A 16,313-nucleotide genomic window follows, 5' to 3' on the forward strand; every position below is an offset into this window, starting at 1 on the left:
CAGTTTATTATTATTAATAATAATTATTATAGCTTCTGTTACTAGCACTACTTTGACATATTTTAACTCCAAAAAAAGCACACACACACACACATATATATACAGTTTCTACAGTGAATACCTTATTCTCAGAACTATAAGGCTAATAACATCAAGTTACAAAAATTGTTTCGATTGCACTTCAGCCGGTGCTGGCCTGTTGTTTTATGGGAACCAGAGCAGACATTTTTAGGTAAAAAATAACAGGAAATATATTTCAATACTCAGTTTTATTTTTTCTGCTTATCACAATTTGGAAAATATTTAAAAAATGATATATTTGACTAAGCATATTGTTTACCAGTTTTTCAGCCAATTAAGGTCTGCAACTAACATGTAGTCTTTTAGAATTATTAGAGTACTGGGTGGGAAACAAACAAATTCAAGTTTTATCAAAAATTAAATGCAAGTTTTATCACATAATTAACTTCAGATTTTGTAAGTAAAAAGTAAGCACACAGAAGCAGACAAACCTCATAAATTTCACATGGTTTTATTTTCCAGTTTGGTCTTTTATTACAGTAAGAAATGTTGTGATGCAACATTATAAAACTGCCAGAAATAGTATTAAATTGATCTTAAACAAGCTGATATTTAAACCCCAAAACATGATTATTTTCTCACAATGATATTTTTGTTAAAAACCTCTCCTGATAAAACGGAGTCCATTATTTTCTTCTATCAAGTAAAGTGTCAGACACAAAACACCTTATCACACAGCACATAGTCATGATTAACGGTTATAAATATTCCTCAAAATGCAAGAGCTTATTGATTTGATGTGAGAACATGTGAAAAATAGAGAATGTTTGTTTATTTGTGTGACAAATGAACTAAAAGTAACAGAAAATGACATTGTATTTGAAACTAGACGAAAATGATTAAATGTATTGTACATTTTTCACCTACCAAAAATTTCCATAAAAACTTTCTGAATGTTAAGTCAGGCAGCATGCTTAGATTGGCTTAATTACAATAAACTATCTGACATTTTATTTGTTGTTCATATGGGTATAATTTAAGAGTTGGGCCATTATCTAGAATTTTGTGTTTACATTTTCTTAACTGTTAGTGACGCTATGCAAAACAGTAAATCCTGCTACTGTGTACAGAGGTAACATTATCCAAAACACTGCCTGAAAAATGTGTGTTAAAAGCTAATTTATATCTGGAGAGGTGTGAGCAGAGAAGAGAGAGATGGGGCGCATACAATGACGGGCATGTTGTTCATCTCATATTCAGTGGTCACTACAACTCAAAACTGCAGAAATAATTACTATTATTTGTAAAGCATATACAATTAGTAATTTATGCTGCTTCAATTAGCTTATGACACAGCACACACAAGCTGCAGAACTAAAAATAAAACAAAACTGTAATTTTGTTTTTGTTTTGTAGCAATGACACACTGGTGAAACAGTAAAAACTAAAAAAAAAAAGAAAAGGCTGGTAGATTGCCCCATTTTTGGTCTGACCTTAAATAGATGCAGGTTAAGTTGCTTCTTTGCAGATTTTGGTCTCTTTGCAACCAGAATTTAGTGAAAACTCTCTATATATTTGGTTTAAACACTGAAAATCTACTTATATTAAAGACAGGGCTGATAACCAACTGTGTAATCTGATTAATCGTTTTGTGTGGTATGTTAACTGACCCGAAAACAGATTAAAACCACAATGAAAATGGAAATATAACATAATTTGAAAAACAAAATAGAATAAAACTAAAGAAAAGAAAAAAATCTGAATCATCACCAAGCAATATTGAAGCATTTAAAAAAGAGAATTAGCTGAAAAAGTTTGACTTTATCATGGATTGTTTCCTTTTACACAGAGAAGGTCATACGTACAGGCTCAAATATATTCATATACTCTTACAAATACTTGATTAAATGTCCCTAAGAAAGTTGCACCTTAACCATCTGGTGTTTGTAGCCATCAACAAGCTTCTGGTATAAATCTCTGAATATTTGATCTCTTTTCATATGAGAAAAGGTAGAGTTAATTTAAACTGGTTAGTTTACTGGCACAACCCTGAATTGTAAGAGTAATTCCATCATTTTCTATAGCTATTTAGCTATTTCAAAAGGTTAATGATAGACCTTTATTTTTACCCAAACCAGTTTTCATTTGTGTTTGGGATAATTCTTCTTGTCTGGAACATCCAGCTTTGACTCCTTGTTGAATTGAAGTCAAGATATAAAAGAGGAGTCCCCAAAGCCAGTCCTCAAAAGCTACCATGCTGAAACTTTTAGATGTATCCCCTGTCCTACACACCTGAATCAAATTAATAACTGGTCACTAGATCTCTGCAAAGCTCATTGACCTGTCTAACAGGTGCAAACACGCAACAAGTGGTGAAACACGTAGCAAACACATGAGCAGTGCAAACGCCAAAACATAAAAAAATTAAAATAAAAAAATGCAACAGAAAACATTTTACAAAATGCAGCAAAAAGCAAAAACAACAGCAAGTATAAAAATGTTGCAAACTCCACAAAGCAGAAGTGCAACAGACCAGTAGGGGGAGTTGACCACCAGAAATCGTATGGGACTCGATCATCAGTAAAGACAGAATGTTATGATTTAACATTATGCCCAGAAGAAAGAAAAGGTGCATTATGCTTTGCCTTTTTCTAAATTATACAACGGCAGCATATATGTAGGTAATATTACCTACTCCAGACTCCACCTAGTGGTCTGGACCATTTCCGTTTTGTGGAGCAAGTTTGAAGTGTTTTATACAAGCTGTGGTTCTTGCTGTTTGTGGCATTTTCTCTTTTGCTTCTATGTCCTGTGGTTGCAGCATTTTTCTGTTGATTTTTTTTTTTTGGTGTGTTTGTATGTTTTGGAGTTTGCATCATTCATGTGTTTGCAGGGTGTTTTGATGTTTGATGCAGCTGTGCTGGAGAAGGGATGCATCTAAAAGTTGCAGGATAGCAGCTCTTGAAGACTGTACTAGTTGGGCACCCCAAGTCCATATGGAGTTTTTCCTCCATTCTTATTATTACTGTGTATTTACACATCAATAATGTGTTTAAATACAAAATGTATTAACACTAGCAAACACAGACTCTATACTGACTCCTTCAAGGACACAGTTTGAGTCAGAGGGTTGGACCCGGCTTGACGAACATAACATGAAGACATGTTTCGAGTGAATAAAGCAGGTAAACAATAAGCTCTTGCAATGACCTTGACCATCTTTTTTATTTACTTTTTTACCCCTCCAGGGGGTCTTTTGTGGGCTCTAGTGTCCCTTATATGAAAGTAGGCTGACAGGAAAGGTGGAAGGAAAAGAGGGCAGACATGCGGCAAATATCGCAGGGTCCGGGAATCGAACCCGTGACGGCTGCGTCGAGGACTCAGGGCCTCCAAACGTGGGTCGCGCTATCCCCCACGCCACCACAGCACGCCCAGACCTTGACCATCTTAATGATTTCTAGACTTAACCAGGTCTGTGTCAACAAACTAACCAGTTTAAATTAAACTCCACTATTTCTGCAAAAATGAAGATTCAAATATCCAGACAGCTTTGCCAGAAGTTTGTCGATGGTTACAAATACTCTGTGGTTTAGGGATAACTTTCAAAGAGACATTTGACCAAATACTGGAAGGGGTGTATGTATATATCTGAGTTTGTATGAAAGTGACTGTCTGAATAAAAGAGAATTTATCAATAAATAAAGAGTCATATCTCTAAAAACACTGTAGTTGTGGTTATATTATTAAATCATAAATATCACAATGAAAGAGATTCATGCAGATCCAAAGTGTATGTAAACTTTTGACTTGTGCTGTATATAATGGACCAAGGACGTGTCCACATCAAAAACACAAATGCGGTTAATTATTTGCACTTCACAATCAGAAAATGTTCTAAGAGTTTAAAGTTTACATAATGTGGAACATTTTCTTTCACATTCTGTTTTTAATCACTAAACATTTATTTCGCATGAATATGATTTCGTCATAAAGGCAAATACTTTAAAAACATTCAAGTTCAGATTCTTCAGGTTCTTGAGTTTCATATGTACTTAAATCGAATCAATAAGCTCAAGCATTTAGAAAGATATTTCATCTTTAAAGCAGTTTTACTGCATTAGTTAAAAAAACTTATGAGTCCAACATAAATGGTCACTAAATGAATAATTCATCCTTGTCAGGGCTCCAAATGTGTCTGTGAAGTAATCAGATTACTGTCCTGCTGTCACGCTGCTTGGTTTTAAGTTCTGCAAGCAAATGTTTGTGCTGCTCTAAATCTGTTTTTATTTTACTTGCTTCCGGTCGCTCTTCTGGTTTACCACACAGCATCGATTTTATCATTTGGCTCTGAAAGAAAAACACATCAAGAACAAGCCGGTATTAGGATTTATTTAATAACTTAATTAAAGTCTGTTGTAAAACTTTTATGGTCCTGGTTTATCTTAAACATTATGATCCTTCAAGGCTTCATGAATAAGTTTCTAAAGTGATTACTTGTTTATTAATTCATATTATAACTGAATTAATAGTTTGGACCAAATGAGGAGGCTTTAGTCCTCAATACATTAGTCCCAGGTTCAATTCCTGACCACTGGTCACTTGCTGTATAACTTCCCCCTCTTTGCCGTTTTCCCTGTCAGGTTACTAATGAATAAGAGTCACTAGTGTCTCAAAATCTAAAATTAATAACAATATTTGGGAATGTTTTTTTATAGTGGTCACTTAATGTATTTTTTAATATTGCTGATAATTTGTCTTATACTATGTGCCAATAGAATAAAAAATAAAAACATATTTTTTGTAATCTACCAAATATCATCAAAGTGAAAATTAAGACGGTCCATAGATTGAGAGAGTAGTCGAGTACCTCTTGAGAAAAATGATACAGAAATGGTTGAGGAAGCTTCTGGTTTCTTACATCAGTCCACATCTGGAAATCAAGTAGCAATAAAAGAGAAGAAAACTGTTTAGTCTGGTTGAAATAAACAAAGAAGGATCAGCAAAACACTTTTCAAATAACAAAAAGACTCCCTATAAAATGATGCTTCCACTACCGCCATAGGTAACAGTAATTACAGCCCTCTTTGAGTGATAAACATCTAATGTTTTCCTGGTAAAGTTTGCAGTAAAGACACAGTTGGTTTTTCTTAAATAGGATCCAAAAGTTTACACTGATGTGAACTGGCTTGATCAATTTATGTTTCACAGTAAAACAAAAAAAAAATTATTTAATGTTACAAATATCCAATGTTAAAAATATTTTATTTTTTTACATTGATAAGAGTAACTAGAACCTTTTAATTTGTAATGAAAGGTTTTCTGTTTCCCTGAGGTTTACATATAATGCGACACTGAGGGCCTGTCTCTCTTCCAAAGATCCTGAGAACCTTGTTCATCGACATGGCATGCTGAAATATTTGAAACATTTGAACATTTTTAATGAAAAGCTGATGGACTCTGCCAGACACCTGGAAAAGGGTCATCATCATCCAACCCACAGCTCCAACCTAACAAAGAAATGACTGACGAGACACAAAAACAACCTTACTTTTTCTTTCTCGTGGATAGTGGGTATGTTCCAAAGGAGTTCAAAACATATAAGACCCAAAGCAAATATGTCGACCTTCCGGTCATAAAGCCTCCGTTCCTTCTGTTATAAAATGAGACAGAGTTAGCAAAAGCCACACAAACCCATTGACAGTTCATGAAATATTTAAGAGACGTTCCTACAGCTGCTCTAACCTGCTCAGGTGCCATGTAAGATGGAGTTCCTTTGTAGCCTCTTCTCTCCTTCTGGTTCTCTGCATCATCTTCAATCTCAGATGTGGCGAGACCAAAGTCTCCGATCTTCACTGTGCCGTTCCGGCTGAACATGATGTTAGCAGGCTGACACGCAGATTCATGAGGCACAGAAAGACATAGTTCAGAATTTGCCCGAATGCCCTTATGTAAATTTGATTCCTTGGTTTTCTATTTTTTTTAAACTTGCAAAAATCTCATCCTTTTTCCTCCACCTTTTCAAATGAGATATTTGTGTGTAGAATTTTGAGAAAAGATATTGATTTAATACAATTTGGAATAATGCTGTAATATAAAAAAATATGAAAAAGGGAATTGCTGTGAATACTTTTCAGATGCACTGAACTACAAAAAAAGAAAACAAAATGAAACCAATAATTTACCAAGACTGGAATAGCCTGCCTACCCTACAGTGGCTACTTCTGCCTACTATTTAGAGTTTTATTTGTAAAACCTCTGAAAAACCATAAATAATTTTCCCCTATTTTATAACTAATCAGCAATTTGTGTTGGTCTAGTTCAGTGGTTTATAATTTATTTTGTCACATGAGCCAAAAATATCAAGTTAAAAGTACTAAAGGGCCAAAAGAAAATATTTCTTTAGACTGCAACTACAACAATACATACTGCATACGTTTTTTTAAAGGAGATGAAGAGCAAAATCAAAAAGAAGGTTTTGTAAAAAACTTTTATGAAAAGAAAGACATCCAGTTTGCAAATTCTTTTGAAATCAATTGAAAAGAATAGAATCACATGTAGTCTACTCTTACCAATAAGAACAGGATTTGGATCACTCTTTCTTTGAAAATGCTGGCTGTATTTAGCCAAGAATAAACTATTTAAAAGCAGAATTCGGTGCAGCAAAGACAGCTGGGTATTTTATAATAAATATAAAAGCAACACACAAAAAACTGTGATTATCAAGACATAATTTGTGTTTTCCGTAATACTTTCAATTGCTAACAGATTTTATTGGTAATAGTCGGCTAATCGATTGTTGAATTGAAGTTGGCAATAAAGTCAAAACCCTTGTCTAGCTCACAAAATCTCAATCGAATCAACTTAAGTTTTTGCCATTTTGCAAAGCTCTGTGTCACTGTGATTTTTTTTAGTTTCAGGTGAAACCGACCAGCTGCCTCACCTTCAGGTCTCTGTGGATGAGCATATTGGAGTGAATGTGCTCGACTCCGCTGACCATTTGCACCATAATATCCACACTCTCGTCTCTTCGCCTGGAGTCTCTGAGGGATTTTTTAGGATTCTGGATGTTTTTCTCATCTATCCAAACCCGCAGTGTTTTAATCTCACACAACTCCATCTGAATGTAGAGATACTTCATAGACAGGTCAATGGAAGATCTGTAGACAACACAAAGATGAAATAAACACCAGGTTTGATGAGTGAGACCTCCAGAGAGCAGAGGACTCACTGTGAAGCGCTGCTGCTGTCAGTGGAAGTGTCCCGCGAGTAGGCCGTGTCCTCCAGCCAGCAGGAGTGGTACCGAACGATGTTACAGTGATTCAGCTCCGACAAAACCTTCACCTCCTCCAGAGTTTTTCTAATTCAAATAAGTACAACAAATAGATTACATTCAAAAAACATTACACGTTGATTTGTGTTTTTAAAGCATATGTCTTGGGGATTTACCCCCCCAAAAACCCGCTGTTGTTAAAGAAAAAAATTCTTGACTCACTCTTTGTAGCGCACAATCTTTACAGCGTAATATTTTCCCTCCAGTTTACGTTTTGCCTTAAAAACACGACCAAAAGCTCCTTTATCGAGTTTTTGTATGGATTCGTAGTCTGTTTCAAATCTACTGAAACTGAAACACATTAAAAGTTATGAGCTATATGATAGCATGTCTTATTTACTCTTATATCTTCTAAGAAAAGCAATCTCTCTCTTTGTTTCTTGTGCCAATTAAATTTCCATACCTTGAAACTGTCTGAGTTGGTGACTTTACACTCTGAAGATTTCCTCTCTGATTGGTTTTGAAATTTATCATATCCTTAATAAAAGCCAAAATGAGGATGTGAGCATTTTGAGAAAGAACCATAGATACAAATGGTCATGGTCACTACCTTCGTTCTTTACCTCTTTACTTTTGTCTTTGGCATTTGGAAAAATGGCAGCAATTCTGGTAAGAAAAAAAAAAAGAATGAATCATTAACATTTGGGGAAAGAAAGTACAGCTTTACAGTAGGGATGATGGCTTACTTTATTTTAGGCTTCACAACTGGACTTATCGCCTTTGGAGAAAGCAGAGAAACAATCATTTTACTAAATATGCAAACTTTCAAAATCCATTTCAAAATCCATCTTGATGTTTTGCACGCTGGCCAAAATGGTTCAACAATACACAAAAGCTGCAACTAAACATTACAAGTCAAAATGGCTTAATTTTACTTATAGTGGAAATCAAAAATAATAGATCGTATATTAACTAACAATGGAAGTTGTTGCCAGTTGGAAGTCATGCTAAAGTGGAAGTTTTGTTCATGTCTAATATTAAGCCAAAAACATAAGTATATGAGAAACCACAGTGTTTGGGGCCTCATCATTAGACTAACAACACCAGCCCCAAAATCTGACAACCAAAAGAGTATCAGATCTTTGTGCTGCAGCTTTTGTTACTGTGCTCCGTCTTGTGTTGTGACTTCAGTATTTTGGTGAACCATCTGGGCCACTGCAGGTTTTAAGAGCTCAAAACACAAAGCAAAAATATGAGTTGGCTAAAAACTTTAATGGATAAGCCCGTTGCAATATGTTCTGCAAAGAAAAAACAGGAGCAAGAGAAATAAATAACAGACCTGATCTTTGGGTGGGTTTGATGGATCCATAAAAACAATTGATTCGCTTGTGGCTGATATCACCAGACCTGATTTTGTGTCACCAGAGTCCCTAAGGATTGGAAGAGATGCACAATTAGTGACGTGTTCAACTATAAGTGTGACCATCTGCTGTATGGCTCAGTCAGAACAGCATAACACTTTCATTATAAAGCATTTTCATATTTGAATTGTTTAAGTATTGTTCCAACATCTGAAGTAATGAAAAGAAATTAAAAAAAAAGACAGCAGTTTGTGTTTGTTGGTAAAAATATCCAAGAATGCAGAATAAAGGCCTTTTTGAAGCATAAATTTGACTTTTGAAGTTTTCTTGAAAGTAATATTAAAATCTTGTCCCATCTTGTTCTCGCTAGCTCAATTTTGTGTCTCATCTTGTGAGTGTTGGGTATGGTTGCAACACTAATAAAATCGCGTAACAATGCAGAGTTTTAAACCCAAACTGAATCTCCACTTACAGTGTGCTTGTTGGAGGGGACTGCTTGGCTTGTGTGCAATCATCAGACCCAACTACCTGAAAACACAGGACCAAAATGTTACTTTTTCACATAATATGAGCAGACCAATAAAACAAAGATTTAAAAAAAAAGAAAAGAAATGTTGGCCAACTAAAATGTATTTCCATGAAATGTGTAGTAAATGCTTGTTTTACTGCATCAATTACTGTGTCAGTGAAGCATGGATGAGATCAGCTTGTGGATCTGGTGAGGTATTAAGCAACCCCAGATTGCTTTAAAAGCGGCCTTCAATTCATCTGTAATGTTGGTTATGTTATCTCTCCTATTCCTGTTGATGGTACCACATAGATTCTCTATTGAGGTTAGATCAGATAAGTTTGCCAGCCCCTAATCTCCCAAATGGACATTCCTTCACAGTCTTCTCAAAGCTATGGCTGTCCCTATTCCTTACGCACATTTGTCTACTAATTGTTTTGCTGCCATTAAACGTTCTGTGAATATTCTTGCATGCAGCATTGTGTGCTTATTTAGAAATGACCTTTTTAGAGCTATAGTGATTAAAATGAACTGAAATAAATACCTTAAATATATTACTCTGTGTGTAATATAACTGTGTAAAAGATGAATAAACTTTTCAGTGATATTTTAATTCATTTAAATGCACCAGAACTAGATCTCACATTAAAAAAGCTTAAGTATCGGTACCTTGCTGTCCCAGTCTGACCGCTCCTTCAGTGCAGACAAGGCCAATCGAGCTGCATTCTGTTTGGCATCCTTGACGCTCTTGCCCTCACCAACGGAGTACTGCACCTTGTTAATCAATAACTTGTAGGAAAATCTGTAATGCCCAAAAGGAAGAAATTAATAAGCAAAGAGTTTATTAGTCTGGTGCTATGTATTCAGCTTAAAGAAGTTCACTTATGCTCACAATGGGTTATGAGAGGGGCCACTTCTATTCTCTTCTACAAACGCACAGGTGCTCCTTGTTTTCTGACAGTAAGAATTGACCAGTCCAATGAAGTTTGTTTCTGTGAGAATGCTGTCTTCAGACTGTAGGCTCAACCGCTTGGCACGATTACTGAAAGACAAAATATTATAACTAATAAAATATTTTACAGTCCCTCCAGGAAGTTGAAATATTAACTAGTAGGAAGGCTATTAACTCATCAACTGTATATTTTGACTTGCAATTTTCACCAGTCATCTCAACTTTCCTGTAGATATGACTAATCACCTTTACGTTTTATGTATTCCCTTCTTTTCTGACCAATCACAGCAACCCGGCTGAATTTTGACCAATCCCCTTAGCCATCTTGAAATTGAACTTCCCCATGACATAAATGTATTTGTATCAAGGGTGCCATTTCAGAAACGTACTTGACAATATTATTTGCATTTCACTTATTAACCATGTTAAAATCTTATCTTTTTGGTGAAGAAAAGATTTGTAAGATAATGACATGGTGTAAATAAAGCTTTAAAAAATTTGCAACTTTTTGAAAAAGGTGTTGCATAATCGGTAATTTTAGGCTGCAACAAAACAAACAAAAAAACACTGCATCATCCTGGAGGGACTACTTTTAGTACCAACACAGGGAAAAGCATCAGGCTCACCTGATATCTGAGACAACTTCCTCATAAGGCAGACTTGATGTGCCGCTGTCCCGATCATCTCCAGTCTGCCAAACAAACAAAAACATACAATCAGAAATAAACATTTAAATTGAATCCAGGAATCTGATATTTTAGGATAAGATGATAATAAACTTATGTATCTCAGTACTTACATCCAAGGTTTCATTGCCTAATATCTCATGATGCACCAGCCTGGCAGCTTCCTCCCTGGCTTCCTTCTTGGTTTTCCCAAAAGCAGCTGGAAACTCCTTGTCTCCCACCACAAACCTACAATATCTGACGCCGTCATGAGAAGAATACTTTTATATAACTTGTACTACTGAATTCACACCTGTAAAAGTAACTGGTTGATGTAAGGAGACTTACTGAGATAAATTATTGGGTCCAGGTGTGATTTTCTCCACAGCCCTTATCATGAGCCTATTACTTTGTCCATATTCATTCAGCCAACACATGTAGTTAGTTTTCACCTGAACCCGAGGAGAAGAAACTTCTGCAACACTTCCTGTCTGTCAGGATAAAAAAAAAAAAAACAAACAAAGAAAACATGTTAGTATTTCACATCAATGCAAAAAGTGAAATGTGCATTAATTCAATAATTCTTACAGAAACTGAAGTTTCATCTAACAAGCATGTCAAAGCATTTTTAGCAGCGCTCTGTTTGGCTTCTTTCTTGTTCTTCCCCACACCTTCAGGGTATGGCTTTCCATTCACAACAGCTTTTAAGGTAAACCTGCAAAAGATTCAGAAGAGCTGCATTAGTTGCTTTAAGAATGTGACTGAATGGTTTGACAAGAAGAACTTAGCTATTTTTTTTTCACATTTTGGGAGATTTAATGTGACAAACAGTGTAGGTAAGTCTGAATTCAATACCTTTTCATAGAGGTACGGCTCTAGCAGTTTTGCGGAACAAAAATGGATAAAATGTTTACTGCTCGTGTTATCTAACCAGAGCTTAGTCCCCAATGTTTTCTTTCTGTGTTCTCTGTGTGATTGTCTGATTACTCTCCAAGTACTCCGACTTCCACCCATAGCACAGAAGCATGACTGATAGACTAATCGGTCTTTCTAAATTGCTCTTAGGTGTGCGTGCGTGTATGTGCATGGTTGTTTGTAATGTGTGTCTCTGTGTTGCTAAGCTTGTACAGAAATTGTATGGATATGGATGGATCAACAAATTAGCAAATGATAATTTCTGTGATTTGTGATTTTCTTTCAATAGTCTCTTTCTTCTTGCACACTCTTCAATGATTACTGATAGTTATCCTTCAGACACATTCTCCCACTTGAGCTGTGGATCTCGGCAGCTCCTCCAGAGTTTCCATAGGGTCTCTTAGATGCTACTCTGATTGAAAACCATGTCTTTGTAGGGCTGCATCTGTTCCAACCTCTTACTATTCTCAGAACAGAGCTGTTGAATCAATTAAAACTTGGTAATATTGTTCTATAATTTTAACCCACATATTTATCCTTGATCTGACTGCTGTGTTACTTGGTCTTCGTGATGTTGTTTCTTCACTGACGTTACGGTACAGCATGCATATGTTTTCATAAAGATGAGTGTTTTACTAAAATGATACAATAGACCTTGAGAAGCAGGTAGAAGAAAACTTCCAGAATGAGGCAAAAAAAAAAAAAATGCCACCAACTCACGTTCTAATGTGGTCAGGTCCAACACATCCAAGTTCCTCATACCTCAGCTCCAGTCGCTCTTTTTGTGCGTATTCGTTCAGCCTCGCTACGTAGTTTACAGAATCCATTTTGAATAAGATTAGCTTCTGAAGTGCAATAAAATATGAGAAAACACAGTTCTAGCCCCGTAACACTCTTCTGGTTTCATGTCAGCGCTGCTTCCAGGGCAGAGACGTAAGTTTCGATTTCATCAGAAACGTCACCCGTGGCGCCTTCAAGTCCAGTCTGAAATATCAACTCCTAATGCATTCTAATTAACAATCTAACTTTTAAAGCCAGCTTTACATTTCCAATAATTGAAATATTTAAAAAGCGACCGAAGAGTTTGCAAAAGAATGAAAATAAATTAATGTATTAAACAATTTGGCCACGTGGAAGATATTTATTGGCCTCTTCATTTGTATCACCTTTGTAAAAATATGTTTATAGCTTTTCCAAATTATGAATACAGACACCACGCAGCTCAAAGTTGGTAAATAAATATAAATCCAGTAGGGATTCACAACAGTTCCAGTTAATGGGACATGTAGTTCAAAACGCCAAAGGAATACATGGTGTAATAAAAATGCATGAAAAACAGTCATGAAAGGAAGGAAATAATAATGATTTACAGACACGCCCTGTATAATGATATTTAGGGGGAAGAAATACTAAAAGCAGAGATAATTATGTATTTTTTAAAAATTTCAACAATATGACCTCTTTCTAAGTAACTCAAATTCAACAACAATTTTTGAACATGACAAAAACCAAATTTCATCAACACAAGATTTCTAAAAAATAAATGTTTGCTTTTCAAACATATGAAGGAGATTCCTCCATCATTTAAAAAAAAATGTAAATGCAACTCTGTCACATTTTTGAAGAAAAAAACAGACATAAAAACTGACAGTAGATTTCAACAATAAATTAACGTTTCACAAATTACCACTAATATTATCAAATACAGTTGCTCTAAAGTCTGTTGATTCCGATTTGCATTGTAACATTATCTTTATTACGTCAAAGATATTTTAAGAAACAAATATATGTTGCTGTTTTTTCAAGAGGGAAGCTACTAAATGTCTTTTGTTCAGGATCATTCGTGATCTGCTGCTGTATCTCCTGGACAATTAGAAGCCAGGTCCTCCTCATCTGCAGAAAGTTAACATATGCATGAGCAAAAGAGCATAAAACAGACAGAAATCTTATGATGGTTTCACCCTTACCATTATATGTGGTTCCACACCATAAGCAGTAAAAATGGACTCCTCGTAAATAGGATGTAATAATTTCCAATTTATCAGAGGGCTGTAAGAGAGACCAAAACAGCTGAAGGTAATATAATGGTACATTTAACAGCAAATACATTAATGACATTGGTATGGAGCATATATTTCATATGGTAACACTGGGATTTTATCCTAAAATAAATACCAACATTTAGCTCTGGAATTTCTTCCTCTTCATCCTCCTCTTCAACAGGATCTTCCTCATCATCACCATCATCTTTGGGCCAGTACCAGGGTTCTCTGGGAGCAGTTATGCCCTGAGACAAAAACATACCTCATGTGTAAGAAGAAAATCTACACAACAATGAAGAGTTACTTTAATAGTTAGTAAAATGATAATGAGATTTTTCTTCAAAAAGTATATTCCCCTTCTTCTTTTTTTATGTATTCTCATCTAAAATGAGGGCTGACCAAGGCAAGCATTAATCAGAGAAACAACCAAGAGGAGCTGCAAAGATCCACAGCTCAGGTGGAATGGAAACAGCTGTCAAAAGTGCCATTTGCAAATCTGACCTTTGTGGCAAAGTGGAAACTTACGTTTAAAAAGAGTTGTAAGAATTTTCATTAGAAGTTTGTTACAAGTCATGCCGGAAAAGACTAAATTTCAACCTTTTGACCTACATACAACAGGATATTACAACTAGACTGTGATCACACCGTTGTGATGGTGGGACCTGGTGGAGAAAGCATTATGCTGTGAAAATGCTGCTTTTCAACAGGGAAATATATTTGTCTGAATTATTTATCTGATGGTTGGAGCTAAATAAAGGAAGAAAGCCTTTTTAGAGGCTGCAAACACTTGAAACTGGGGTGGAGATTTAACTTTCTGTATGACAACAACCCTCAAGATGCAGGAAGAGCTGTAATTACATGATTAGGTCAAAGCATAAGCATATAATTCGCTGTAATGTGACAAAATGTTAAATGACTTATTTGCAAGGAACTATATACTCAAATTTCTTCTAACCTTCTGATTGTCAAGCTGCTCGCAAGACCGCTGACTCCTCCTCAGGTCTCCTTCAATCTTCCGCTCTTCTCTCTCTGTTCTGACTCTTGACCTGAAGTGTGTTGCAAACACAGAAAATAAAACAGCTCTACTGTAAGTAGGGAGGCTCCTCAGGGACATCTCAAATGCTCTTGCAAGCTTCACCTAAAATCCTCCAGAGACTTGGCCTCGTTCTGCTGTTTGGCTCGAACTTTCTGCCGATAATGGTGGAGTTCCTCCTCAGCTTTTCTTTTTTTCATCTCTTCAAGACCAATACCCCCTCTGTCTGATGGATCAGTAATAGAAACCTCAATAAATAACAAATTGTACACATCAGCACAGTGTGATATAAAAAATGAACAGCTTACCTGCTTTAATACTTAGAGGAATCGGATCAACCCTTCCTGCTCCTGAAGACACATAAGATGGAGACATTACATTTGATTCAAGAGCCTAATCTTGAAAAGAGAAAATTATTAGAAAAGATTATACTTACCCTCTTTTCCAAGGCCTTGGCCAGCTTTGTAACCCATCTTTTGAAGAAGTGCAAAGCCCTTGTTCTGATTGCTGATGGAGCTCTGTAAAGCTGCTTCTCGGCTTTCCTTCTCCTGCTCCTTGTAGCTCTTCTGACGGTTCTGGATATTCTTCTCCTTTTGTTTTTCATCCTTTCTGATGGCTTCCTTCACCCTCCTCACCATGTTGACTCCTGGCTTCACATCCTGACTATAAACAGGAAAAACATAGAGAACAGAAACAATTGGCAGATAATTTCTCTATTAATATTTTAAATGAGCATGAGGGGTGCTTACTTTCACTAGGCTGGCAGCAAAAGAAGAGAATACAAAATATTTTTGTACTTACAGGAGCCAGAAATGTTTACCCAAGAGAGATGTTAATTCAAAATAATATTACTCAAATAAAAGTAAAAAGTATGGTACAAACTACTAATAAAATATTTTTTCCAAAAGTTACTTATGTAAATGTAAATAGTTACTTCCTCTGGGGTAATAACACAGAGGCCCTTTCTCCAACAGAATTACTCAACTAAGATGCTGATTTTAATATTATATTCAGCACCTAACAAACAGGCAGATTTTTCTACATTGAGCTAAATTCCTGGGATGATAAATTTATATATTATTTTATATATTTATTCTTTTAGCTACAACCGTTTTGTTGAAACCTGTTGAGTTTACTTTTGTAAATGAAGGTAATTAATTAAATTCAATAAAGAAATACTTCTTTAATTCTATATTTATCACTTGTATACTGCTGAAAATTGCTATCATTACATAATTTACAATATCTTGCTAGGTAGCTACATATCTTCGTTATTTCGATAGAAATATAAACTGCTTACATTTTACTGAGGAATGCATCCGACATATAATCTTCTTCCTCGTCCGACATTGCGAATTGCAGAAAAAATGTAGTACAATTAAAACTAAAGAGAGAATCAGCTTAAACAAATGCTCGCTGGTTAATTTTGTTGCTCCCCCTGTGTTTGGTTCGTTCGTAGAAAATTTCCGACCAGCTACAAGGAACCCATGTGTCAATAGTTCCACCCTTTAAAACACATAATTATAGAAAATGTATTAATACACAC

At 35.5% G+C, this 16,313-nt stretch overlaps 2 protein-coding genes across 2 annotated transcripts; both read right to left on the reverse strand.

The window, feature by feature from the left end:
- Positions 1-3,382: 3,382 nt before the first annotated feature.
- LOC102232776 (interferon-induced, double-stranded RNA-activated protein kinase-like) lies at positions 3,383-12,644 on the reverse strand. The gene is made up of 19 exons (XM_014469412.2): positions 12,413-12,644; positions 11,366-11,492; positions 11,126-11,268; positions 10,912-11,035; positions 10,739-10,803; positions 10,053-10,202; positions 9,830-9,962; positions 9,125-9,180; positions 8,631-8,721; positions 8,038-8,069; positions 7,915-7,957; positions 7,755-7,828; positions 7,514-7,642; positions 7,250-7,378; positions 6,962-7,178; positions 5,764-5,907; positions 5,570-5,671; positions 4,889-4,951; positions 3,383-4,368 (listed from the first exon to the last, which is right to left on the reverse strand). Exons 1-19 carry the CDS (start codon positions 12,517-12,519, stop codon positions 4,228-4,230), a joined length of 2,070 nt encoding a protein of 689 aa, XP_014324898.1. The 5' UTR covers positions 12,520-12,644; the 3' UTR covers positions 3,383-4,227.
- A 640-nt stretch (positions 12,645-13,284) lies between these two features.
- On the reverse strand, positions 13,285-16,215 carry gpatch11 (G-patch domain containing 11). The gene is made up of 8 exons (XM_005795125.3): positions 16,068-16,215; positions 15,204-15,430; positions 15,076-15,117; positions 14,873-14,993; positions 14,690-14,780; positions 13,872-13,979; positions 13,660-13,741; positions 13,285-13,585 (listed from the first exon to the last, which is right to left on the reverse strand). The coding sequence occupies exons 1-8, from the start codon at positions 16,115-16,117 to the stop codon at positions 13,530-13,532; spliced, it is 777 nt and encodes a 258-aa protein (XP_005795182.1). The 5' UTR covers positions 16,118-16,215; the 3' UTR covers positions 13,285-13,529.
- Positions 16,216-16,313: the final 98 nt, after the last annotated feature.

The sequence above is a fragment of the Xiphophorus maculatus genome, chromosome 22 (assembly GCF_002775205.1).
Source record: "Xiphophorus maculatus strain JP 163 A chromosome 22, X_maculatus-5.0-male, whole genome shotgun sequence".
Lineage (NCBI taxonomy): Eukaryota > Metazoa > Chordata > Actinopteri > Cyprinodontiformes > Poeciliidae > Xiphophorus > Xiphophorus maculatus.